We start from the raw sequence: 26,774 nt of genomic DNA on the forward strand, positions 1-26,774 counted from the left end.
TTAGAAGACTGGCCTAACCACCTGAAAGGTCTATGTTCTAATTCCAGCTCTATCATTACGTACTGTTACAACCTAAGTCTAACTTTCTTCTCTTATGAATGGATTACATCCTAACTGTCCTGCCTCAGAGGATTGAGACGTGCTCATTTAACAACAGATGTAAACCATTCCTGAAAATTGTAAACCACTATCCAGCTGAGGTGATAAGGGCAGGTTTTATCTTCAAAACTAGGAAAGTTCTTTAGAGGATAAGGGCAATGTCTGATTTGCATCCCCCCAAAATGCCTCAGAAAGTGCATCAATTACAGAAGGCATTCAGTATTTGTTGATTAATGGGAAACAATATTTTTACCAAAAAAGAGGTCTTTTAGTGTAAAGTTTCAGCTTTATACACTTAGTTTTAGTAAACAAGATCTAATGAACATACTTAGCATTTTAAAGATCCAGTGATTTTTCTGACTTCTGAATGACATTTACAAGCATTGTCTTTTCGTATTCTTTTACAACCTAAATCTAATTTCATTATGCTAGATTTATCAGAAACATCAATATTTTCCATTTGAAGATCCTGATTAAAAAAATCACTTTGGAAAAACCAGAATAAAACTGGAATTCTTCAACATTTTCACGTTAAAGTGAATAGTTTTCCTTTTAAAGTATTTTACTTGATGCATTTGTGAAATTCAGGGAAGCACAAATCTCATTTAATAGCATGTAGTGAGTCTTCCAGCTTGTGGTGGGTTTAGTATTGACAAAAATGTTGTAACTTTATTTATTTTGGCCGCACTTCATGGCTTGTGGGATCTCAGTTCCCTGACAAGGGATTGAACCCAGACCACGGCAGTGAAAGGGCCGAATCCTAACCACTAGACCACCAGGGAACTCCCCAAAATGTTGTAATTTTCAAACGTTTAAGTTAAATCTAATTTTCTCATGGGCTGGGAGGTTATGTCCAACTTTCTATAACCCCACCACCACTTATAACCAACTACAGATGACATTTGTTTCATCTGCACATTACTTTCTAATGTATTTAACTCACTAACGTAACTCACTTACATGAGAACCACAGAACTCATATCAAATTTTATTGAATAATTCAGCATCTTCGTCTGTACCTACAAAAAGAGAAAGGAACACTTAATTATCACTTATATTGCGTCAATCATTATACTTGTCACTTTAACTTGTTGACGCTTATTATTCCTGAATTCTGTATTTGTAGATATGCCTACTTAAAATGTATCTGTGGGGGGAAAGCGGCGGGGGTTGGAGGTGGTGGGATCAATCGGGCAATTGGGATTGACATGTATACACTGATGTGTATAAAATGGATGACTAATAAGAACCTGCTGTATAAATAAATAAATAAAATAAAATTTAAAAAAATTTGTAACCCTCAGATCAATATTCCAGCAGTTTTGAGATGGTGGACATACACATGGGCAGATTGGGGGAATCTGATTTGCTAAGGGAAGCACACGCTCCCCGCTGAGGTCTGACACGGCTACACACTCTCTTCTTGTTTCAGCTCGCATACTGTATACATACATCATTTTTGTAGTCTATTAAGTGCTGATTATCACATTTTTGTGCTTTTTGTTGCTGATCTTGCTGTTTAAAATGGCCCCCACCTGTAGCGCTCAATGCTATCTAGTGTCCCTAAGTGCAAGAAGGCTGTGATGTGCCCTAAGGAGAAAATACGCACATAAGATAACTCTGTTCAGGCATGAGTTCAGTGCTGTTGGCCCTGAGTTCAATGTTAATGAATCAACAGTATATATGAAACATAAATAAAACAAGGTTAGGGACTTCCCTGGTGTCACAGGGGTTAAGAATCCTCCTGCCAATGCAGGGGACACGGGTTCGAGCCCTGGTCCGGGAAGATCCCACATGCCGCAGAGCAACTAAGCCTGTGCACTGCAACTACTGAGCCTGTGCTCTAGAGCCCGCGAGCCACAACTACTGAGCCCACGTGCCACAACTACTGAGCCTGCGCGCCTAGAGCCCGTGCTCCACAGCAAGAGAAGCCTCCTCAATGAGAAGCCCGCGCACCGCAAGGAAGAGTAGCCCCTGCTCGCCGCAACCAGAGAAAGCCCGCGCGCAGCAACGAAGACCCAACGCAGCCAAAAATAAATAAATATATTTTTAATAAATAAATAAAAATAAAACAAGGTTATGTTCTGATTGGCTGACAAAAATGTCATGATTAGAGGCTTGCAGGAACCTAACCCTGTGATTCCCTGGGAGCAACGGCTCATTGTTTGCTAATTCAGTTTCCCCGAGACTTTATAGAACCTAACTACCAAGAATAATGAGAATCGACTGTACATTTGCTTGTTTTTAATGAACAACAACAACAAAAATAAGGTAACTCTTCTTTTAAAATTTTATTACGGAAAACTAAAAGAGGGAGAATAGTAAACAGACCCCCAGGTACCTAGGACCCAGACTCAACAACAGCCAGTGTCGTTTCCTCCTCCTCTCTCTCTAGCTGGATTATCTGGACACAAATCCCAGACATATACCATTTCATCCATAACTATCTTATAGGTAAATTCTTGTTAACTCTTTAAAACTGTAAGAGTAAAAAATCTGGAAAACGAAGTTACAAAGAAGGAACTGACCACATAAATTGACAGAGTTAACATTTTGATTTCTTCTCAGTCTTTTTACACATAAACAGAAAGATTGGAACCATATTGATTAGCTCCTCCCTTTTCATTTAACATTAAGCCAGTTTTCCATATCTTCAGTCTTCAAAAATAAAATGTAATAATCCTTTGTACATCATCTCATTTAATAAGAGGCATGTCATTTTTTCCTGTCTGCTTCATTTTTATCTTGAGATAATTGTACACTCACATACGCTGTAAGAAATCATCCAGAAGACACAGTATACTCTCTACCCCACAATGGGAACATCTTGCAGACCTATAGAGCAATGTCACAACCAGGAGAACGATGTCCATACAGTCAGGATAGAACTTTCCATCACCAGGAGGATCCCTCCCGTTGCCTTTTTACAACCATACCCACTTCTCTTTTGCCCCCAAATCTTCCTTAACCCCCTGGGAACCACTAATCTGTCCTTCTTCTATAATTTTGTCATTTCAAGAATGTTATATAAATGGAATCACATAGTATGTAAAGTTTCAGGACTGGCTTTCTTCACTCAGTGTGAGACTCAAGTTGTTTCGTCTGTCAGCAGTTCCTTCCCTTTTATTACTGACTAGTATTACAGGTGTGGACATAGCACAGAATGTTTAACCATTCACCCACTGAAGGACACCTAGGTTGTTTCCAGTTTTGGGCTATTATGAATAAAGCTGCTATAAAAATGTGCGTACAGGTTTTTGTGCCACAAAAGTGCATTACTTTCCTATTGTGGCTATAATATATTACCACACACCTAATTTAAAAACCTCAAATTTACTATCTTGCTGTTGTGGAGATCAGAAGCCTGAGTTCCAGGCTTCCCTGGTGGTCTAGTGGTTAAGACTTGGAGCTTCCAATGCAGGGGGCAAGTGTTTGATCCCTGGTCAAGGAAGTTCCTCATGCCATGGGGTATGGCCAAAAAAAAAAAAAAAGTCTGAGTTCCTTCTGGAAATTCTAGGGGCGAATCTGATCCCTGCCTTTTCTTTCCAGAGTTGGCTGGCGTTCCTTGGCTCATGGCGGCATACCAAGTGTTGCTTAAAACATCACAAGATCTTCTGACTTTGGCCCTTCTGCCTCCCTCTTATAAAGGCCCTTCTGATTATATTGGGCCCACTTGAACCATCCAAAATAATCTCTCCATGTCAAGATCGTTAACTTAATCACAACTGCAAAGACCCTTTTGCCATATAAGGTACCATACTCACAAATTCTACGGATTAGGATGTGGGCCTCACGGCAAAGCCATTACGTAGCCAACCACAAGTTTTCGTTTCTTTGGGGTAAGTGCTCAAGAATCGAACTATCATTGGTGGTTGCATGCTTACTTTTATAGGAAACAAACTGTTTTCCATAAGTCCCACCAGTGGTGTAAGGGTGATGCAGTTTCTCTACAACCTTGCAAGCATTCTGTCACTTCATTTTAGTCATTCTGATAGGTGTGTAGTGATGCGTCACTGTGATTTTAATTTGCGTTTCTCTAATGGCAAAAGACATCGAACATCTTTTCACATGCTCATTTGCCATCTGTATATCCTCTTTGGTGAAATATCTGTCCATACCTTGTCTGCTTTATTTTTAATGCAAATAACCAGAAGTTTTTCAGAAACTCTTTCACCAAGGCTAGTAACAGAATTTATGGGTTCTTTGAGTAGGTTTTTGACCTGGATCTTTGGGGAAACTTAGGTGCAGTGGTTCTAAAACTTTAGTGTGCCTCAGAATCACCTGTTGAGCTTGATAAAATATAGCTTGCTGGGACCCAAGCCCAGAGTTTCTGATTTTGTAACTATGGGGTGGAGCCCTGGGGAATTTGCATTTCTAACAAACTCCCAGGTAGCAATGATGCTGTTATCCCAGGACCATACTTTGAGATGCTTTAGGGAGACCTTAGGGCTACTTGATGTTTTCTGTTGCCTTTTCCTTGTCATTGTAAATGTCCCTGTAGTAAACATTAGAATGAATCAAATAGTTGTTGTGCTCCAAAGTGAAGTGCTTGGGGGAAAAAAAAAAAGAACAGGGGTATGGCAAAAATCAATCTGATCTCCCAGTGGCCAAAGCTTGGAACAATCTGAGCAACTAAATAAATTACGACAGTACTGGATTATAACCCAAAGAATAAATATCCATGAGTCCATAGTGATAAAAATAAATATGGAAGAAAGGACAAACCTTCCCTGCACAAGAATTCTAAATACTCCAGGAGGTGGAGCTTTAATCCCCTTCTCCTTGCGTGTGGGCTGGATTTCCTGACTCACCTCCCAAGACTATAATATGGAAAGTGGAAAACCTGGCAGACATCCCTTTAACCAAATGACCAAGATTAACATGATCGGTGGTAAGTCATATCGATGTCACATGCCCCCTGTTATGATGTGATAAGAAAGGCATCTCACCTTTGGTATTGTTCCCCTAAATCCACGAGCCCCACCTAGTTGTGAGGAAGGAAACATCAGAAAAACTCAATTTGAGGTTCATTCTATCTGCCCAGTACTCTTCAAAAGTGTCAAGGCCATGAGACAAGAAAAGACGAAGAAACTCAAAAACTGGGGGAGACAAAGAAAAAGAACGTTAGTGAAAAAACTGGAAATCCCGATAGTCTGTATGTAATAGTACTGCCACAATGTCAATTTCTTAGTTTTGCTAAATATACCTGGTTAAGTAATTTGTGAACGTTAGGGAAAGCTGGGTGAAGGATACAAAGGAATTCTCTGTACTATCTTTGCAACATTTCTGTTAATCTACAATGATTTCAAAATAAAGAAGTTCCCCACCCAGTTTCTGATTTGGTAAATACAGTGGGTCCTGAGCATTTGCATTTGTATTAAGTTCCCCAGAGATGCTGTTACTAGGGAAACGCTCTGGAAAACACCGGTTTACGGAAACCTTAGGGCTACTTGATGTTTTCTGTTTCTTCCTGTCATTGTAAATTTCTCTGTAGTATACACAAGAATGAAAAAAAGTTGTTGACTTTTCTCTTTCAAAGCAGGTTTACTTTTCTTTTTGGTGGGAGGAGGGGTTTATTCACTGTTCTGCTCAGCTCTTAGTTTTACCTTAAGCATGATATTTAAGGATTCCTTCCTTCTAAAAATGCATCAATCAACCCTCACATTGAATTTTCCGTGCTTGGTTCAGTTATACTATGTTACTTAATGATAACAAAAAGCCTTAGAAATTGTCTTAAATATTGGCAAAAATTCAAAGAGAAGTTTAAATGCTGCTAGGTAAGGAAGTGAACCTGGGTAATTACTATGTACACAGTTTATTATAATTTGTCTCTCACTATCCACTGTCACCTTCTTCCTTAATAGTAAACTTTGATTTTTAACTGAGCACATGGCCAACCAGAATACATCAAAATATATCCTCCAAGTTTCCTTAAGTTGGTATTTTCGTAAGACTGTGCCCTAGTTAGGAGACAGGCAGAAGTGCAATTTCTACAAAATGTCCTTAAAGGGGAGAAAGGTGCCTTTCTTCACCTTGCTTTCTGCTGGTAGGAATGACCATGATGGCTGGAAGTTGAACAGTCATCTTGGACCCCAGGTGGAAGTGTTATCACGAGGATGGTGGCAAAACAGGCTGTAAGAAGCCCAATACCTGACTCTGACAGCAGCCCAAACCCTGGACTACCTCCAGACCAATTTTTAAAAAAAAATTATTTTATTTATTTTTGGCTGCGTTGGGTCTTCGTTGCTGCACGCTGGGTTTCTCTAGTTGTGGTGAGCGGGGGCTACTCTTTGTTGCGGTGCACAGGCTTCTCATTGCAGTGGCTTCTCTTGTTGTGGAGCATGGGCTCTAGACGTGCGGGCTTCGGTAGTTGCAGCACGCGGGATCAGTAGTTGTGGCTCGTGGGCTCTAGAGCGCAGGCTCAGTAGTTGTGGCACACGAGCTTAGTCGCTCCGTGGCATGTGGGATCTTCCCAGACCAGGGATTGAACCCATGTCCCCTGCATTGGCAGGCGGATTCTTAACCACTGCGCCACCAGGGAAGCCCCTCCAAACCTCTTTTGTATGAAAGAAAAACTGACCTGTCTTAAGTTCCCGTTATCTTGGACTTGCTATCACCTGCAGCTGAACCTAACTGGAATGGATACAAAGAGTCATGCAGAAGTGCAGGGCCCACGATTGCCACTGTGCAGAGTGGAAGCTCACCGGATAAAGGCAGCAAGGTGGCTGAGGAGTGAAAGGGGGCTGAACTCCAGCCTGCCCTCTCCTTTCCAAGCTGTGACCAGGGCGGGTATTCACTAGGAGGCTGAGATGCCTGCGGCCCTGTGCAAGAGTGAAGCACTGTCTAGAATCTAGACTCTACAGCTAGAGTCTGCACACTTCTGGAGGCAGTGGGGAGGATCTGAGATAGTTCCCACAGGTACTTAAAGCATATTTAATATTAAATGGGCCACATCTCACGGTAGGTAGTGCTGCATTCTGCAACTTCAGACCTCCAGGCTAGTTAGGATAATATGGAAGGAAGGAGTTTGTTGGGGGACAGAAAGAGAACAGAAACTCACCAGAACATGTCATTAGGCAGCATTATATGGTGGCTACAGTACAAGCTCTGGAGCCAAACTGCCTGTGTTCCAATCCTGGCTCTCACAGTGATCAGCTGTGTTATTTCAGGCACTTTTCTTAACCTCATTGTGTGTCAGTTTTTGTCAACAGCACTTAATGCCCAACGATGCACTGAGGATTTTAGTGATTATTACAGTGCCTGACACGTAGTGATGAATAAATGTAAGCTATTACCACCATTCTGGGAATTCTTTAGCAAAGGAACCAGAAATTAGCCCTGTATAGCCACTGCTTCTTGAGGGCTTAAGCTCTGCCAGGAATTATCCATATCTGACCTTATTTTACTCATGGGGAAACTAAGGCTTAGAAAGGTTGTGACTTTCCCAAGGTTATACAACTAATGTATCTAGCCCAGCTGTAATTCAAACTCAGATTGGTTTGGATCCCAAAGCCATGCTTTTTAACTAAGATAATTAAGGTTGGAAGGCAAAGCCTGTAAGATTTCACATGCTTCCTCTTGTATACCCTCCGTTTGTTTCCCCACTCATAACAAGTACTGTAGTAGCAAACTCTTTCAGGCTAAGGTCTGTAAGGAGGGAGGATGGACAGACTGGAGAGATTAAGAGCAGCAATTGGAAGGGTGGGGTAGGGTGGAGCAGGGCGGTCTTGGGAAATTGCAAAAGCATTCAGCCTGAGCTGAGAATCAGGCAGAGTCCCACTTGGGACTTGTGGCAAAATGGGAGAGACTGGGGAGCTAAGCAGACCTGCAAAATGCCTCTTGGTGATGTATATGAAACACTGGACTCTCGAGATAAGATTCACTTCTCTTCATTGCTTCTAAAATATTGTTGCATTGTTAAACACAAAGTCAATCCTATAACTTAGCAATTTTATATTTTATAAACTATCACTTATCCGATGGCTTTTAAGTAAAGTAAGGATTTGGCCATTTAAGTAATTTCTTTACATTGAGTCTAAGAAATCTTTGCCTTTATTGCAAAGACGTTGTTTCAACCAACCATTCAAAATGTTGTAAATCAGCTCCTTTGGTTTTGCCAATTTGCAGAAAAGTAACTTTACCAGTTTCTCTTGAACCTTTAAACTTCTGTCCTTTTAGGACTGAAAAAACGTCCTGCAACTGTGCTTACCTTTCCCAAGGTAACTTTATTCATTCATCAAAATCCACGTCAGGGGAGGGTAAAGTCTGACTTCAGAGGTGACGGTTAATGTGAGTTATTCCTACCATGCTCCTGGGGTTTGGAGAGAACAAACACTTGCCGGGGCACCTCCTATGTGCTTCTAAGTGTCGGCGCCCAGAGCCGCAACCCAGCCACTTTCGCTGCACGTGCTGGCTCGCGGTTCGCCCAGCAACTCCGTACCGAGGGCCTCCGACTCATCCCGCCGCCCACGTGGCCTTGGACGGCCTCGGGCGGCCGCGGTGGAGGCCGCCCCGGCTCGTTCACCTAGGGGCGGCCGCGGCGACTGCCGCGGAGTTCCTACCCACCAACGTTCACTCCGCCACCGGGAGGGCGCCGGGAGGGCGCCGCCGGCCGGGCTCTACAATCCCGGGCAGCGCCCGTCTGCCGCCCACGCCCACTTCCCGCCCAGAATGAGACAAGACTCCGGCTCCTGCCCGGCTCCCCGCTGCTGCCGCCGCCGCCTACCGACGCGCGCCCTGCCACCTCCGAGCGCGACAGAAGAAAGGCACCGAGTCGTCTCAGAGAGCCGGCGCTCGCAGCCGCACAACCGCCCTCCGTACGCGGCGCATGCGCCGAGGGGTCGGCCGCGCGGGCCCATCTCAGATCACGTGAGGGTGCGGAGGCGGAGCCAAGGCCTGTGGCGGGAGGGTGGGGGAGGAAGAGCGAGGTGAGCGCGGACGTCAGAGTGGAGAGCGGAAGGTCAGGGAGGCTCAGAGCGGAAGTGAGACTAGGGAGCCTGTCCGCCATTGTGGACCCGAGAAGCGGAGAGAGAGAGGGGAGGAGAGTGTGCAAGCGGAAGAGACGGGCGCCTTCCACCGACTCCCGAGCGCGAGGCCCTCTTTCTGGCTTCTTAGCGAGCGGCGGCGGCTGGAAGAGTCTCTCGGCCGAGGGCGGCAGCCAACTGCTGTGAGTGCACGGGGAGAGGCCCAGGCGGCGGCGGCGGCGGCGGTAGCAGCAGCAGCTCTCGGGTTGCGGTGAAGAATGTCAGCCACTAGCGTGGATCAGGTGAGGGAGCAGAGGCCGCAGGCTCAGCGAAGGCCCGAGCCCCGGAGCTCCACCCTCGCGTGGGGCTCCGGCTCCTCCCCGTCGCCGCCGCCGCCGGGCTCGTAACGGTGCCCCGGGCACGACTGGTTGCGGTCCCGCCGCCCGAGCCGGGGCGTGCGCCCGGGCCGCGGAGCCTGCGGTCCAGGCGGGCGGCCGCGGGGGCCGCGGAGGGTGGAGGCAGGACTGCGCTCCGGGGCCTTCGGACGCGTCCTGAGGGCGGCAGAAGTGGGGCTGACCCCGGGCGAGCGCTGGGAGACGGCTCCCGAGTGGCGGGTCGGAGGGCTAAGCCCCGGCATGGGTGGGCGGTCGGTGGCGATGGAGGATGTGGTGGGTTTCACTCCTACGCGGATTGTTTAAAATAACTTGTCTCGGATAACGTCTCTGATTAACACGCTTTTCCTCTCTTCCTTTTTTTTTTTTTAATTTTTCCTTATTACCACATCTTTCATCTTGCTACACAGAGACCTAAAGGGCAAGGAAATAAAGGTGAGTTCGGATATTTTTTTACCTTTATTTCTCATTGTTGGTTTGATGTTACTTTTAAACTATGTGAAGGCCTTTTTGGTTTTGATATTTTGTTTTTGTTTTGTTTTGTTTTTGTTTTTTTGAAATGTAGGATTAGAGAAACAGTTCGTCTCGGCTAAGGCAGCCAAATGCTGTCCGAAAGTTTGGTAGGTCCTTGGTAGGTCTTTATAGAAACCAAAGTGATACGAGAAACCGTTTTATTAGCTTGTATTTCACTTAAGGAGGTATTGTTATGAATGTAGTGACATTTCTTTAATTTTACAGTCTGTATTATGTGACTTCTGCCACAGATTCTCCCAGTGTATGTAGATAAGTGGACATTTTCTTCCTGTCTGGTTTACGTTGGAACGCGCAGCCCACATAGAATTTTGTGTTCCAGTAGTGGAAATTGTACCGTTAGTCACTGGTTCCGTTGAAGTCGGTCCCATTGAGGCAGTAGCCAGTTAGAGATCAGGACGGAACAGGCATGTCATCTTGCTCTGTAGTCTTGCAAGGTTTGACTCAATATGGTACTTCAGAAAGGATTGGGAAGGAAATAATTTGTGAGGTTCCTTCCAGGATTATATGATTTACTCTTTAGCTAAAAGAAAAAAGTACTGCTGAAAGTCAAGCATTTTTAAAAAATTAGTGTGAATTGTGTTTATTAATATGGAACCATACAGTCAGCTGACTGAAACATGACATTAATCATGTGACATTAGTAAGGGTAGAACAATAACTGCTTTCTTGGGATGGTGCCAATTAAATAACATTACAGTGAACTATGTATTTATTACATTTTGTAATAGGGCTTGAAATTAGACTAAATAGAATTATGCTTCGTGTTTCTTATTTCTGTAGTGAAGTATTAACCTACAAAGTAAGATCTACAGTCGCCTTTTAGATGTAAAGTTTAATGTCTTTTATTGGTGCTCCTTACGTTCTTAGGGTTTTTATTAGCTATTGCACATTTGAAAGGAATGGGTTCTGTATGCACAGCTTAATTTTCTTTTGAGTTGTACAATATTTTTGAGAATTTTTACATACTAGTTATATGGCACTGTATTAGGTAACAAATTCATTGCTTTATTTTGATTAAAGATGTATATAAACGGCAATTTTAAATTTTAGAATTTAATTTTAGAATTATCTTTCGTGGTGTAAGCACAAAGCTCAGAATTTGATATTGTTGATTTATTTAAAGTGAGTTTTAAAAAATTTATTTGTAAATCTAAAAAGAATGATCCATTAATTTCTTTTTTTGTTAGTCTGCCCATTAGGAAGTATATAGACTTGGACATATGTGCAATCTGTGGTCATTATTGCCTAGCATAAATTATTTTATCCTAGATCTGTGGGGAGGTGGCACTTTGCAAGGCTATTTGAAATGCTAAGTGTTTTGTGTTACCTGCTTTAAGGTAAGTGCAAGTTCTATGAAGTACTTAACTTGTTTGACAAAACAAAATAGAGCATCCACAGCATTGTAAGCCATTACTGTATTACTGTAAGTTTGATTTATGACAGTTATTTCACTTAGGTATGTCCTCATGACATCTTTGATATCAGAGATATAAATTTTCTATAAACAAAATTGTGTATCAACTACAAATAAATATTTATTGGTTAGTAAAATTGTTTTAATCCGTTTGTATCACCTCTGTTAGATGTATTTAGACACACATACAAAGTATTTATTTGGATAGTTGTTTATTCCAAGAAATTTTTCTTGCTTTCCCCCATACTCTTCAGTTCATAATTTCATCCATGGATAGAACAATGGACTAGGATTCCTAGGAGACCTGTGTTCTCATACTGCTGACTTGCCAAGTGAGCTTGAACACATTGTACCTTTCCCTCAGAATTTCCCCTCTCTCTGTAAAATAAAAGTAACAATTCTAGCCATAAATCCTATTGTATGTTACGAGGGTTGTAGTTAAAATAGTCCATTGCTCCAGTAGACATGATAATTGCTGCCTCACCTCATCTATTTATTGTTAAGGTGCAGGAAGACTATTGCCTAAGACCTGGCAGGAGGGAAAAATTCTATTGGCCTAAAAGTATTGGTAATCATTTAAGCTGCTTTAAATTGGTAGATACTACAAGTGTACAAATACACATACACATTACTTGTATTTTTATGCCTCTGAGAATTACAAGGAAAAGGCAGCAGTTCCAGTGAACTGATACAAGTAGCTATATGTGTGTTTAAGAAAAACTACTCTGCCTTAGTTGACTTGGTTTTCAAGCTAGTAAAATTGTTTTATAATTTTTCTGTTTACTTTTATGAAGCAGAAAGCAAAGTTATTTTTCTTGAACTACAGTCCCGGTGTTCTAAGAATATGAGTATTAAACTTGAATTCAGAACTTACCAACCTCATGAAAAATGCATGTCCCTGAGGAATTACCAGAATTCTGAAAGCATAATCCTTTTTAGTTGACTTAATATGATTTCAGGGACTGTGTATTTCCTTTCTTAATAGTCTTCAGTTGACAGCATTAGCCCAACACCTGGTTTCAGTGTCTTTGATTTTCTACTAAGTATTTTTCTGTATGTCCTTAAATACACTAAAGGAGCAAAAATTTAAAAGGAATTCTATATCAATCTCTTTGTAAGGCAAAAATGCTTTTGTAGTATAAGTATACTTCTAGGTTTACTTGTTTATAAGTTTGAATTCTTTTTAATAGATTGTCCCTATGTTAAATATTAGAACTCTTTTATCCTTGGCCAGGGTAGTACTGAAGGATAGTAGAAATTTAAGGATAGTTATGTACCTATTGGCCCATAATTTAAAACTGACTTCATATCACTTTTACTTATTTAACAAGTGGAATTTTTGCTTGCTGGAATAAAAGTACCATTCCTTTCCCTGCAGGCACCACAGATAAAAGTGTCAGATCCCATGCTTCTAGTAGCCTCAGGCCTTGCTGCTTGCTTCCTCCTATCCCTTAAGTTTATAAATAGGCAAATATATGGAAAGGAATTATCTTTTTCCTCCTCTCCTCACCTGCCCCTCCCAACAGAGGGACATAGTCATTGTTTGGTACTACAATTTAAAAGAATTAGGCTGAATTTGGCTATCTTTTAGTGTTTCGGAAAAGTAGTGGAAAATGCCTTGTATTTTGGCAATATCTTTTGTATCCTCTCTCCACCCTACCCCTAACCCCTCGGGAAATGACTGCAAAGCACTTTACTGTTATTTTAGGCTTCATTTTATTAATCCTCAAAACATTCCTATAAGGAGATAGAGGGTATATGGTATTGTCGCTGTTTTTGTAGGTGGGAAAACATGATGCACAGATCTGTTGACTTTCCTAACTTGATGTAGTCAGGACCAGAGCAAAGAATCACCTGGCTCCTAAGGCCCATGTTCTATCTTGATTTGACTCTGCTTCATAGAGCAGAGGAAACAGGCGAAGAATCATGTAAGTCATCTGTTCTTTTTTCCCTGAAGAACTTGTACAGACTATGGGACTAGCTTGGATTTCATTACTATTTAATGGCTTTCAGTCTCCAAGACATTAGATTGTCATTAAGTAATGTTCAAAACCTGAAGTCTTTAAGACAATTGAATTTCTTTAAGAAAGGTATGCTTCTGAAACTCTAGGGCTAGCTTCTTATTCAGATTCTAATTTGATGCAAATTGCTTATCAGTATGCGTGAAATACTTAAAACAAAATAAAATACTTTTTCCTTAGATTGCCATAGTCCTTGAATGATCTTTTAGGACTTAGACATTTTAATGCATCATTATAAATGACTATAGACTATTTACTTAGTGTATGAGATTATTTTCTTAGTCTCAGCCTCTTAGAATTAGAAGAAAAGATAGAGCAGATGAGTAAGAAGATCAGTATAATATATATTTGGATAAATTTTAAGTAGGTACTTTTTTACTGTTTTAGCAGTGTGGACTAAACTTATGATAATCTAATGAATACAAGAGATAATAGTTGTAATTTTGAGATGGGTAGCTGTTTCAGATACTGTTAAACACGAACGTAACAGTGACAAATATGTACCAGTCCAGGCACGTAGTGAAGAATTCTTTTTCAGGAGGTAATAGACCAGGCATAACTATCCTTGATAGAGGAGTGGTAAAGGAGAACAGATATGTTAGAATCTCTTGGGCTGAAATGATTAGCCCACCTGAAATAACCTAAGGTACCCTCCGCTTTAATTTTGTTTCTAGTGGCTGTTACATATTTAAATTCTGGGGAGCACATTTAGCTCAACTCTGGCATTGATGCATTCCTTATCAAATGCAGTTAAGCCACCTCAGTGGAGCCAGGATCACGGTGACCTTGAGGTTTCTTTTGTAGTCTCTGAGGGGCAGTGTAGAATCATGAGAGGTCTACTTTGAAGACTTCACAGAGTAGTATTTTTTTGAGTGATCATTGCTACTCAGTGGGTGGCAAAGAACTAAGGGATTTTACCTATTTTTGCTCCCATGACTCTGTCAACTTGTATATTTCATTTATGTCTCTGAACTCATTGGAATGATTAGGGAAAATAAAGATGTTATGATATTATAGAAGAACACACAACGTAAATCCATTGCTCCTAACCTTAATTTATAATATTTTATATTTAAGTATTGTATTTAAAAATACTGTATTTTTAAGCAACAAATCTTCAGGTATTGAGGGGCTTTTTTTTGTTTCCAAGAGATTAGTCGATTAGTCATAAGCTTGTTTATGTGGTCCTAAAGTAATTTTTAGTCCTGTTTGGATCTTGTAATATTTTATGTGATAATAATATCCAAGATTATTAAATACTGTCATTGAATACTCAGATGAGATGAGGTAGGTACTATTAATAACCTCCGTGAATAGAGAAGTAGTCAGAGTTAGACAGGCTAAGTTACTAACTAGAGATTCCCCCAACTTCTCCGTGTTGGACTTGGGATTCAAACCCAGGATCTTTTTACCTTGAGTCTGTGCTCAGAGGCACTGAGACAGTGTCCAGAACAACAGCTTGATATAGAGCATTTATGGAAGTGATCTCTGAACAAATATGGCATTATAAATCACTCTGACTGGTTTTCTCGTATGTTGCAAGAGTAATCATGGTTATCTTTAGTGTCTTAGTTTTATTTATACTTTCTTGTGAAAGTCTTCATGGTTTTTTGTTTAGAGTAAAGGCCCTTTTTATTTAGATTTTTTTATGATAATATTTATTTATTGTGATATTGCTTCAAGTGAATTTTAGCCACTTTCTTTGACTGGAGACACTTAAGGTATTTATTTTAACGTCGGTTACCAAACAAGGTTATTTATTTACCTTTATTGGACTGAGTAGTAAAGTGATTTAACAAAGGTAGAGAACGTTCAGAAATCTATCTTGTCAGTAACACTGCTTAAAGTGGTTATTTTAGATTCAAACATAGCATTAGCAAACCCTTCCAACATTTTAATTTAACTGCTTACTACAGTGTTGAAATTGGGATATTTACGTTATGCTTTTAGTAATGAGAAGTGTATATATACTTTGTATTTATGTAATCTTGGGCCTATATATACAAGATTTGTAAGTTTTTGGTGGCACATAAATATTTATATCCAAAATTAAGTTAATCCTAAAGGGGGTTTTTATATGAAAAGAACAAAGAACGCAGGATAAGTTTCCGATTTGATTTGAAAAATATTGAAAATATTAGGTTATTTTGTGAGTTTCATAAAGATAATTACAGTACATCTAATACAAACATATTTTTTAGTTTCAGTACAAAACGGTTCGATTCATCAAAAAGATGCTGTAAATGATGATGATTTTGAGCCATACTTGAGTAGCCAGACAAATCAGGTAAGTGTGACAGTCACATATTTAGGAAATTAAACTTACGTTAGTATTAATTGATTTTTTAAAGTAGGTATTTTAGTTGAATGAGGCGAACCCTAACATGAATTAACCCAGTGTGCCTACATAATAGTGAATAGCAGCTGCAGGCTTTTGGCACAAGAGGGTTCTTTGGAAATTGGAGATGGCTGAAACTAGATTATGAAATACAGGGATATGAAGATGAACATTTGTATGTATTGTAGTTAGATTTTTTTTTTGACTGTTGAATTTAATCTTCTAATGCTGCCGCCATATCTTCATAGCTAAAGCACATTATAAGGTTTAATTAGCTAGAAGTTTGTGGGAGAAGACTAGTTTGTGCCTGAAATTTTTGGTTAGTATAATTAAAGTTTTAATATAACCTGGTATGTAACCTGGTAGCATAGGAAATAGAATTAAAGATATTATAAACACACTTGCTTATATATTGTAGGCATGGAGAATTTCATCAAATCAAATAACTGGTCGCTTTTGAGGTTCTTCTGTGTTTGAATTTTTCACAAATAATCTTGTGATTTTTGTATATAGGAATAATTTATATTTAAACATTGACCAAAAGAATGGTATTTCTTAGTCTCTGTATACCAATTCTGCATCTCTTTCTGTTTGTTAATAAAAATGTCACTACTAGAAATAAATTTAAAAAAAAAACTTTCATTATTAACCAGTTTCTTCAGAGAGAACATTCTGGAATGAAACTGCTTTGTTGTTTTGCTTATAAAAAGACATATGAAAAATGTACCTTGAAATCTTAACCTAGATTTTTTTAGCTTATAAAAGAATAAGGAACCAAATATTGTTACAGAACTTTGCAGTTGCAGAGAAAATTTGAAAAAAAAGTAGTTTCTAATTTGTGGAATGTACACTTATTTTTAGGACTTTGGAGAGCCATGGTTATGTTCAACCTGATCTACATTTATTTCTCTTTAACCATCCCCTTCTATCTGTTGATCTACATCCCTAGCGTATGTTGGGAGGGAATAAATAAATAAGAAAAAATAAAAATGGATGATAAAAATCTATGAAAGTTTGGCTACTTTAAAAAAAAAGAAAAAGTTCATTGCATTCTTATGTAATCTACCTTTATGATCTCAATAACAAATTTACTTTCCACCTAAAGGTTGTGAAAGAATATATCACTGGAAAATAGGGCAAGATCATTTGTTGTGAAGTGTAGTGCAAGTTTTAAAAGAAATATATTCTGTTCTATTTGGTCCCATACAGTAATCTCAGTTAACATCCTTATGGCAGTGTTTCCAACTTTTTTGAGAAATTCTGATATAATGAGGTGTAGTAGATATTCTCCTAAAAAGATCTCCATGATCAGATAAGTTTGGGAAATTTATTTGGTTTACATAATTGTTTTTTGCTACTTGATTTTATACTTTTTGTATTTTAATGTAAAATGATTTTTTAAGACGAGGGTATGGTATGAATATTCTCTGACTGACTTGTTCAAACTCTATTTTCAAGAAATTTTAATGGATTTAAATGTTTGAGAATTGCTACCTGTGAGAATCTTCTCGTTTTATTTGGTAACAGATGTTTCATAATTTATTTGTCACAGGGGCTTAGAAGATTGGTTTTTTGGCATTCCACAGAGATGCTTCAGGTCTGCCTAGGGGAGACCTGGGGAGGGTAACCTGGATCCTACCCGTGCAGCAGCCAGAGCTGTGCTTTGCTTTTCATGTGTTTTTATATGTTGGAATTCTGCATAAGATTTCACATAAAGTGTTGGAAAGTCATTATTTTTTAAGACTATAAGGGCATTTACCTTAGTGAACCCAGTTTTTAAATTGAATCATAAAAGTTTCCTTATGTTGGGGCAAAAACATCTATAAAAGGTTTGTTTTAATGTGATGTTTAAATGGAAGGTCTTATACTTTATATTAATTAAATCACTTACTGATGTTAGAATCAATGTAATGTGTTCTTTAAAGAGAAGTCTTAAAGTTTAATACCAGTACGGCTATATTTTACCTCCCTCTCCTTGCCAGTGCTGATGAATAGGTTTTCAGCAATTATCTTTCTGTAATAACTAAAAATAATTGTCTAACCAGGATACATATTTACCTTTTAAAGAATACTAACACTATAGAATATTGAAAACTGGGTTTATTGGAGAGCAGAATTGAAAATTATCTGAAATCTTAAAGGTAAGCTGTACAGAATTTAAATTTATCGTAGTTACTTAGCTAAAATAGAAAAGTTTTTACAAATTGACCTTTTAAAGTACACTATTGAAAAGTGGATTTATTGATGAAATATCTAAAGTAATTATTTTCAGATGTAAAGTTACGCAAGTATTTGTTGTACTGACCTAGCTGAAATAATTGGCTAATTAAAAAATTTTTCAACTAAATATACAGGATGTCTTTAAAATTAAATCCCTTCTTCTGATTTTAATATTACAAATAATAAAAATGATATTCTTTAGTCTAGAAAAGTTTTTAATGTTTGTTTTATATGCTTAGATCTAAATCAAATCAAACCCAGGGATGCTTTAAAAACAGGTTGTTGGCCTTTTACTTCTGTGGCAGCTTATTCTATTTTCTCATGCTCAAGTTCTCAGGGAATAATTCTCATAGTAATTTTAAAAGTAAACGTATGTCCTTCAGGATTTAAAATTAGTTCTCTGTAGTTCCTCGGAATAATCTGACGATTAAGTTGATTAAAAATTCAGGTTTAATTGGTACTGTTCAAGATGCTGTGTAGTTTGTGCATATACATTTGAAGAATAAATTGAAAAAAATGAAGTTTGAATTGGTCTGCCTGTATATATGGGGAAATAAATTCCTAGCCATGCTTATCAGAGAAGAGGTATAGAGAACTAAGACAGTAACAGATTTTTTCTGTCCGTGTTATTACTGCCCTTAGGTAAGGTTTTCATTATCTCTGCTGTTGGAATGATTTCTTAACTGGTAATTCCATATTGCCACTCAGCAGTCCTCTTAAAGTCCAAGTCTGTTGCCGTCATCATGTTAAAGACTTACCAAAGCTTCACCACAGTGGATATATTCACTATATGAGAGCCCTTAAAAGGGCTCCACTTCCCTCCCTGCCTCATCTTTGATCAACTTTATCCATGTAACTTATTTAGGGAATAGGACTTCTTATTTTCTGAAAATATAAGTATTTTCTGAATATTTTCTTTCATGATCTCAAGCTTTCCATTTATATATATGATGTACACACACAGACTCTCATGTTTGTCACTTCATGAAGTCTTCTGATTTTCCAGTTACTTGCCCCCTCCTCTTTGTACTAGAGTTTTTGTTTTGCTTTCTTCTTATTTCTGTAACAATACCTATCAAATTGCAGGGTAAATATGTCTTCCCTACTAGACCTGTGAAGCGTTCCAGGTCAGAGACCATGTCCTTTATCTTATTTTCTAGGTTATCCAATGTACTCAAGGATTCTAGGTTGATTCTAGGTAGACTGGCACTGTATCTGGCATGTAGTAGGCATTCATTAAGCATTTATTGAATAAGTAGATTAGGTTAACTGCTAGAATTAGGGAATGAAGAAGTATGCTTGATGAAATATTCAGATTAATTGAGTGTAATGTATGATACATTTTTTCTTATGACGTCTATGTGATTAAATATGCATCTTTTTTACTTTTTGAGAAGTACAATAATATTTTTAAAATAACAGAAGAAAATGTACATAAACATTAAAAGTATATTAAATTTCACTTAACTTTTTGTTAATCTAGTAGTTAGTTCTGGGGTTTGAAGTACCTCAGGTTCTTAATGGAAAACAGTTTCCGTTTTTCTATGCAGATGTGCTGTTTTTGGTGAATAATACCTCAACTGTTTTTTATTGAACTTCTAGGACATTGTACAATGTTCTTTCTTGGAAGTTTGGATATTTATGAAGTAAAAATAGGTATTAAGTTACTATAACTGAAAGACTCAGTTATAATTGAGTTGTATTAAAGTGTCCTCAGGTCAGAACAGTAATCATGAATTTTTTCTTAGTATTGTTCAAGTTTTCTTTGAGATAATAAAAAAACAATTGACCTGACTCACAAGGCTAAGAAATGATAATTATAAATGATTTTGAAATTCAAAGGAAGAGTTTTTCATCTTTTCTATATTTTAGTTTTCAAATTAAAACAAGATTAACTCCTATACTTCAGTATAGCACTTTGCAGTTAACAACTAGATTTTTAAAGATACGTAATTGATTAGAGCATTTTACCGACGAAGAAGCAGGGTTAGAGAAATTAAATGATCTGATGATCACTGACATAGAAACTGCAAAAGTAGGGAATAACTACTGTTGATTGAATATTTAGTGTGTCCTAGGTACATTATCTTTATTTCTTTTTAATATTCGAGAAAACTCAAGTTTTAAGTAACTTGATATTGGCTTCACACAGCTGATAAGTACTGGGTTGGGATTAGAATTTAGTTACCTCGTGGCTTCACATCCACCTTCAGGTTGCGTTTCTAAGTTTATGCTCTAGGTAAAGGGTTTGTGGATCTGTTACTTTACAAGTATGTTTCATTATATCCATTGATTATTATATATCATTTTTTATGTGTACATATTGTTATTTTCCCCTTTTCAGTTAGTCTTTTGAGTAAGAGGGAAGTGCCAAACATTTCATATCACTTTCTTAAAGGTTATATATCTTTAAACAACAAAGTAAAATTTCACTATTACTGACCAATTTCAGAATTATGAATAAACTATTTTAAAGTGATTATTTGGACATAAACTGTTAAATTGATTGTACCTCGTTGTACCAGGTTTGAAGTAAAAGGTGAAAGAAAGTTTTGAGTTTCTGTTTTCCATCATCAGTAGGTGGAAATTTTGTTCCCCTTCATTCCACTTAGCAATTAAAAATCTATCTTACATTTAGCAAAACGTTTAAAAATATTTCCAATTATAATTGAAGCTCTGCTAATACAAAATGTTGACCATATCTTACTTTTAAACGTTAGTAGTTTCCTACAGCTTTGTTCTTACTAGAACCCAAACCAAAACCCTTGCCTTTTGGAAGGAGACTGCTTAAGTTACTTTCGTAAAGCTGAGGAAAAAACATCTCATTCAGCTAAAACTACTGAAAGAATTAGGAAATAAATAGCATTGTTTGATAAACAGGAGAAAGCAGGCCATTTATCCAATGTACTCAAGGATTCTAGGTTATCCACTGTACTCAAGGATTCTAGGTTGGTAGCATAGAAGCACTGTGGATAGCTCTGTAGTCAGGCAGGGACAGCAGTTGCATCTCTGCTCATTAGCTTGAGCTGACTGTTTGACAAGGCCCTTGTGATTAATGGAGCACATTTTAAAGTAATTTAAACTTACCGTTTTGACAAAATTAGTAGTTTAGGGGTGAAGTAGTAAAACCCATGATTTAAAAAATAATTGAAAAGATATTTAATAAAAGGCCCCACAACAAAAGGGTGTGGACCTGCTCCAGCCCCAGAAGTGGCAGAATTGGTGAAAATTTGTTACCCATTTAATCTAATAATATAGCTTGGGGGGGCTTTTTTTTTTAAATAGGAATCAGTATATATTAGATAATGTGTTAAAACCGGGTTGACAGACTGACCCAGGGACCAAAACTTGTTTTCTTTGAGGAAACCCTTGAGCTAGCAGCTTTCTAAAGGGTTGTTAAAAGAAGATGAATATGGGACTGCAACCAGATGCCGTATTGGGCTTTTACAGAGCTTAAAATATTTGCCTTTTGGCTCTTTAGTTTGCTGATTCCTGAGTCATGTGATGGATATAGACAAATTAGGAACCTGATGTGTAACTGTTGCGCAAAATTCAGCATTTGTGAGGGTGAAGTAAGAATATTCAACATAAGTTACGAGTATAATTTTGCAAACACTTTATCATGATGAATGAACTTAAAAATTTTCCACCTTGTCTGTTTTTCCACTCCCACATCCAGGTAAAGACTTACTAAGTCCAGATTTCAACGCCAACATTCTAAATTAAAAGTTTGAAACTGATTACCTCCATATTCAACTCAGCTTCCTTATTCTTCCCTCATGTGGAATATATTCACTTCCCTGTGCAATGTGTCTTTAACTGTAGGTTTTCTTTTAGAATGAATATTTTATATCAGTATTTTTCACAATGTACGCATTCAGTAAGTGTTTGGTTAAAAAAGTAATAAAGGGAAACCTTTAATAACTCCAAAGAAACTTAAAAGTTAAAAAAATCTTGATTGTGTATGTTCATTAATATTGGCTAAATTTTGGGGCTTTCTCAACAGTGACTTCAGTATGAAGTACTATGAATACTTTTACTTTCAATAAATAATTTGGTGATTGAATTATAAACAGGTGTGTGTGTGTATATCCATGGCTACTGAAGCTTACTCATTATTAATTTCTTCAAGAATGTTTTTTTTTTTCTTCGAAAACCACTGTTGGTGACTTTGAGCTTCCCTCAGGCTTCATTTCCTTCATACTAATATTGTGAGCATTCTTTGAATATATTTTCAAATATGGTTAACAATTATCCAATATAGTAAAAGAATATGTTCAACTAAATTAGTAAATGGTTGACACATATATTTCTAGTTTTGAATACAGTGGAATATACTTAATATCAAATGTGTTTAAAGTCTTTTTTTTTCTTTCAATAATGCTGACATAGTTTTTTGTTTTTAAGTTCAGGTTTTACTGAAAACACTCAGTAAATCTGTGTCTTAATTATTAACTTAAATGCAGCCTTTATTTGATTCTCTTGTCATTTTTATTTAATTATATGAGAGTCATTTGAAAAGGCAAAATATGAAATTAGCTTTCTTATGGACAGTGGACAGTTTTAATAGTTGTAAGGTATGTCACAAGTAACTTAATAGTAATAGTAAAGCATTTTAGTTTTCAATAATAGGCCTTTAAAAAATAAAATGAATTCCAGGTAGTATCTATGATGTAATTGTCACATATGTATATTGATATACTTTCTTGAGTGGGAAAGCAGTGGCAGAATAATCCCAAGAGAGTAACAGCCAAAAAAAACCAGAATGGATTTGCTCCATTTTGCACTTTGCTCCATTGCATTCTCCACTTTGCTCCAGGGAACTTAGAATGTCTGTGTAAATAAAGTGAATAATCAGCCTTCAAAATGGTATTGACCCTTGGGAGGGGAATACAAATTGTCTTGACTAGATATTAGCTTAGTTTTTTCATCTTGCTTAATTTTACAAATTCTGAAGCTCTGTCCAAGGCTTTAAAAATCACACCTAAATCATAGAGTGAAAATCTATTACACTTGTCCCTTGGTGTCCCTAGGGGATTGGTTTCAGGACCCCAGCTGATACCAAAATCCACAGATGCTCAAGTCCCGTATATAAAATGGCGTAGTATTTGCATATAACATGCACATCCCCCTGTATACTTCAGATCACCTCTAGATTACTTATAATACCAAGTACAATGTAAGTGCTATGTAAGTAGTTGCCCGTGTGGCATATTCAAGTTTTGCTTTTTGGAACTTTATGGAAATTTTTTTCCTGAATATTTTCGCTCCATGGATGCAGAACCTGTGGATTGGAGGGCTGGCTGTATCAGACATATTTTTGGCATAAGAAACGTACTTTCAAAAGAAATCTGTAGAATATTTTATTTTTTACATTGGCTAGTAACAAATTTGACTGAGTTTTTTCTTTAATAAGCTTTGATTTTTGGCAAATCACTAAATGGATGATTAATTTTATTCAAAATAAAGGTCAATTTAATTACAGTAATTCTGGAAAAAATGATAGGAACTTAACTATTTCTAAATTAAAATTCTGATTAGGAAGGTGATAAATTTGTTACGTAAAATTTAGAAAATAGGCACCTGTAACCAACCATTAAGAAACCATTAGGATTTTGTTTTCTTTTTCAAAATGAGCAAGGCAAAACAAAACAAATATGGATCATGCTCTAAGTATGATCTTGAATCTTTTTTTGTTTTTCCTCTGAGTGTGAACATTTCTCTATTCTAGTTTTTCTTTATGAAAGTACAAAATTTAATTGCTGAACTGGATTCCATCATAGAGATAAACTGTAATTCCTCTATTATTGGGCATAGTTTCCATGTTTGTTTAATCCTTGCACATAAATTTTTTGTTCATCAGTTGCTAAAAATAAAGCTAACAATCAGTGTCTCTGCAAACTTTATAAATCAGTTTTGTAGAAATTAGAGTATTTTTAAATCGTGCACAGAGGATCTGGCTCTTAAACAAAAATAATCCCTACCATATCCCCCCACCCACCTACCCCCGCAAAAAAATACCCTGTAATTTCATTACAGATAAAATAAAAAGTCATCAGTAAAGTTTTTCCTTGATAAAACGATTTGAAATTTTAACTTTATCTGGAACAAGTGCATCTGTTTTCCATTTATTTAAAACTATTTGATTTTACTCTTTCAGATGTTTCTCTGCCCCCTAATCTTATTTCTGTCCTGATTGTGGTCTTTTGTTTTCCAGAATAACAGCTATCCACCAATGTCAGATCCATACATGCCTAGTTACTATGCTCCATCCATTGGATTTCCATATTCTCTTGGGGAAGCAGCATGGTCCACAGCTGGAGACCAACCTATGCCATATCTGACAACCTATGGACAAATGAGTAATGGAGAACATCATTATATACCAGATGGTGTGTTTAGTCAACCTGGGGCATTAGGAAATACCCCTCCATTTCTTGGTCAACATGGATTTAACTTTTTTCCTGGTAATGCTGATTTCTCTACATGGGGGACAAGTGGATCTCAGGGACAATCAACACAAAGTTCTGCTTATAGTAGCAGTTACGGCTATCCACCTAGTTCTCTTGGGAGAGCTATTACTGATGGACAGGCTGGATTTGGCAATGATACTTTGAGTAAGGTGCCTGGCATTAGCAGTATTGAGCAAGGCATGACTGGACTGAAAATTGGTGGTGACCTGACAGCCGCAGTGACAAAAACTGTAGGAACAGCTTTGAGCAGCAGTGGTATGACTAGCATTGCAGCCAATAGTGTGCCGCCCGTTAGCAGTGCAGCGCCTAAGCCAACCTCCTGGGCTGCCATTGCCAGAAAACCTGCCAAACCTCAACCGAAACTCAAACCCAAGGGCAGCGTGGGGATCGGGGGCTCCGCCGTGCCACCACCTCCTATAAAACACAACATGAATATTGGAACTTGGGATGAAAAGGGGTCAGTGGTAAAGGCTCCAGCAGCCCAACCAGTTCTGCCTCCTCAGACTCTAGTCCAGCAGCCTCAGCCGTTAATTCAGCCGCCACCATTGGTGCAAGGCCAGCTGCCCCCGCCGCAGCCGCAGCCACAGCCGGGAGCGCAGCCGCAGGCCCAGCCTCACCAAGCACAGCCGCAGCCGCAGCCGCAGCCGCTGCAGAATCGCTGGCTCGCTCCTCGGAACAGGGGGGCGGGCTTCCACCAGAACAGTGGAGGGGGAGGTGAAAACTTTGGTTTAGGTGTTGTTCCTGCCAGTGCTTCACCTTCAAGTGTAGAAGTGCATCCAGTGCTGGAAAAGCTAAAGGCCATAAACAACTACAATCCCAAAGACTTTGACTGGAACCTGAAGAACGGACGGGTGTTTATAATTAAAAGCTATTCTGAGGATGACATTCACCGTTCCATTAAGTACTCTATCTGGTGTAGTACTGAGCATGGTAATAAGCGTTTGGATGCCGCTTACCGTTCCCTGAATGGGAAGGGCCCACTCTATTTGCTCTTCAGCGTGAATGGCAGTGGACATTTTTGTGGAGTGGCTGAGATGAAGTCTGTTGTGGACTATAACGCGTATGCCGGTGTCTGGTCTCAGGATAAGTGGAAGGGCAAATTTGAAGTTAAATGGATCTTTGTCAAAGATGTTCCCAATAACCAGTTACGGCATATTCGCTTAGAAAATAATGACAACAAACCAGTTACCAATTCAAGGGACACCCAAGAGGTACCCCTAGAAAAAGCTAAGCAAGTGCTTAAAATAATTGCTACTTTCAAGCACACCACCTCAATCTTTGATGACTTTGCACATTATGAAAAGCGTCAAGAAGAGGAGGAAGCCATGCGTAGGGTAAGAGTACAGTGATTTTTGTGTGTAGGGTCTTTTTATTGGGGTGGTGTGTATGGATTGTAATCTTTAATGCCTTTTAATATTACATTCTGAGTTTAAGAACTTTACTCTGAAGGCAACCAACCACTTAGCTTAAGAAACAGAACTCTGCAGACCCCCGTGAAGGCCTCGGATGCCTTTCCAAGGGTAACCCTTACTCTGAATTTGCTTCCTGCGTGTTCATACTCCTCAGGTGATAAAGGTCTTTATTCTTAATCAGAGCCCTGAGTTGTGCATTTGTAATTAAGCAGACTTAAGAACTGGCTAGGGATTCTAGTCGCTAATCTTAAACTTTAATTTTACGGGAAAATGTATTTGGAGTTTGAGACAAACAGCTTTTAAAGTACTATATATTTTGTATTTATGATAAATAGATATTTTCCCCCAAGATTCCTGAGGCTTGTTCATAACTTGTACACTTAAAGCACTTGTACAAAATATAGTAAGGATTTGACTTTATAGGAAGGCAGCTTAGAATTGAGAAGTGGACTTAAACTCTGCAGAATTTGATTTCTGATTCTGTTATTTGCCCACTGTGAGACTCTTAAGGAAGATGTATCCTGAAGTTACACACTGTTTATTACTTGCGTCAGGTTGGCCGGGATTTGATCACAGAGCCCATAGAGCGGGACAGGCTGAGGAATATTTTCTGTTCCAAGCTACAAAAGTAAATTGCAGAGTCCTATTTATAGGAGGGAAAGAGAATGGATGGAATAGGCAACTAGCAGATTTTTCCATAGACAATACATTTAAATTTCAAATGAAGCAGGGCTTAAGTTAGAATCTTCTCCAGTAAATTATGTTGGTTACTATGGAAAGCTTCTATGTAGAAATTAAGATAAAGCACGAACTTCAACTTTATCTGTATGTAAAACATCAGTGATTCGTTTCTGTTGTTTCTGTTTGTGTGCGCCTGAGTATCCTGTGGCTTTTTAGTCTGTACAGAA

General features: G+C 38.3%; 2 protein-coding genes across 23 annotated transcripts in view; one reads left to right on the top strand and one right to left on the bottom strand.

The window, feature by feature from the left end:
• LOC125961575 (uncharacterized) overlaps positions 1-9,340 on the bottom strand; it is a 35,826-nt gene extending 26,486 nt beyond the window's left edge. Inside the window, exons 1-2 of the mRNA XM_049700189.1 lie at positions 8,825-9,340; positions 1,060-1,118 (exon numbers count right to left, since the gene is read on the bottom strand). Coding sequence (XP_049556146.1) covers positions 1,060-1,118; positions 8,825-9,106 — 341 coding nt within the window. The 5' untranslated portion in view covers positions 9,107-9,340. The remainder of the gene's footprint in view (positions 1-1,059; positions 1,119-8,824) is intronic.
• The window catches only part of YTHDF3 (YTH N6-methyladenosine RNA binding protein F3), a 44,254-nt gene continuing 26,560 nt past the window's right edge, over positions 9,081-26,774 (top strand). Inside the window, exons 1-7 of one of the 22 annotated variants that reach the window (XM_049700170.1) lie at positions 9,094-9,265; positions 9,865-9,889; positions 11,258-11,325; positions 13,185-13,330; positions 15,625-15,710; positions 17,314-17,358; positions 24,199-25,788. In XM_049700170.1, the coding sequence (XP_049556127.1) occupies positions 13,273-13,330; positions 15,625-15,710; positions 17,314-17,358; positions 24,199-25,788 (1,779 nt within the window). In that variant the 5' untranslated portion in view covers positions 9,094-9,265; positions 9,865-9,889; positions 11,258-11,325; positions 13,185-13,272. The other 21 variants (XM_049700167.1, XM_049700169.1, XM_049700178.1 and 18 more) reach the window with 21 other exon arrangements.

The sequence above is a fragment of the Orcinus orca genome, chromosome 17, assembly GCF_937001465.1.
Source record: "Orcinus orca chromosome 17, mOrcOrc1.1, whole genome shotgun sequence".
NCBI classification, from domain to species: domain Eukaryota; kingdom Metazoa; phylum Chordata; class Mammalia; order Artiodactyla; family Delphinidae; genus Orcinus; species Orcinus orca.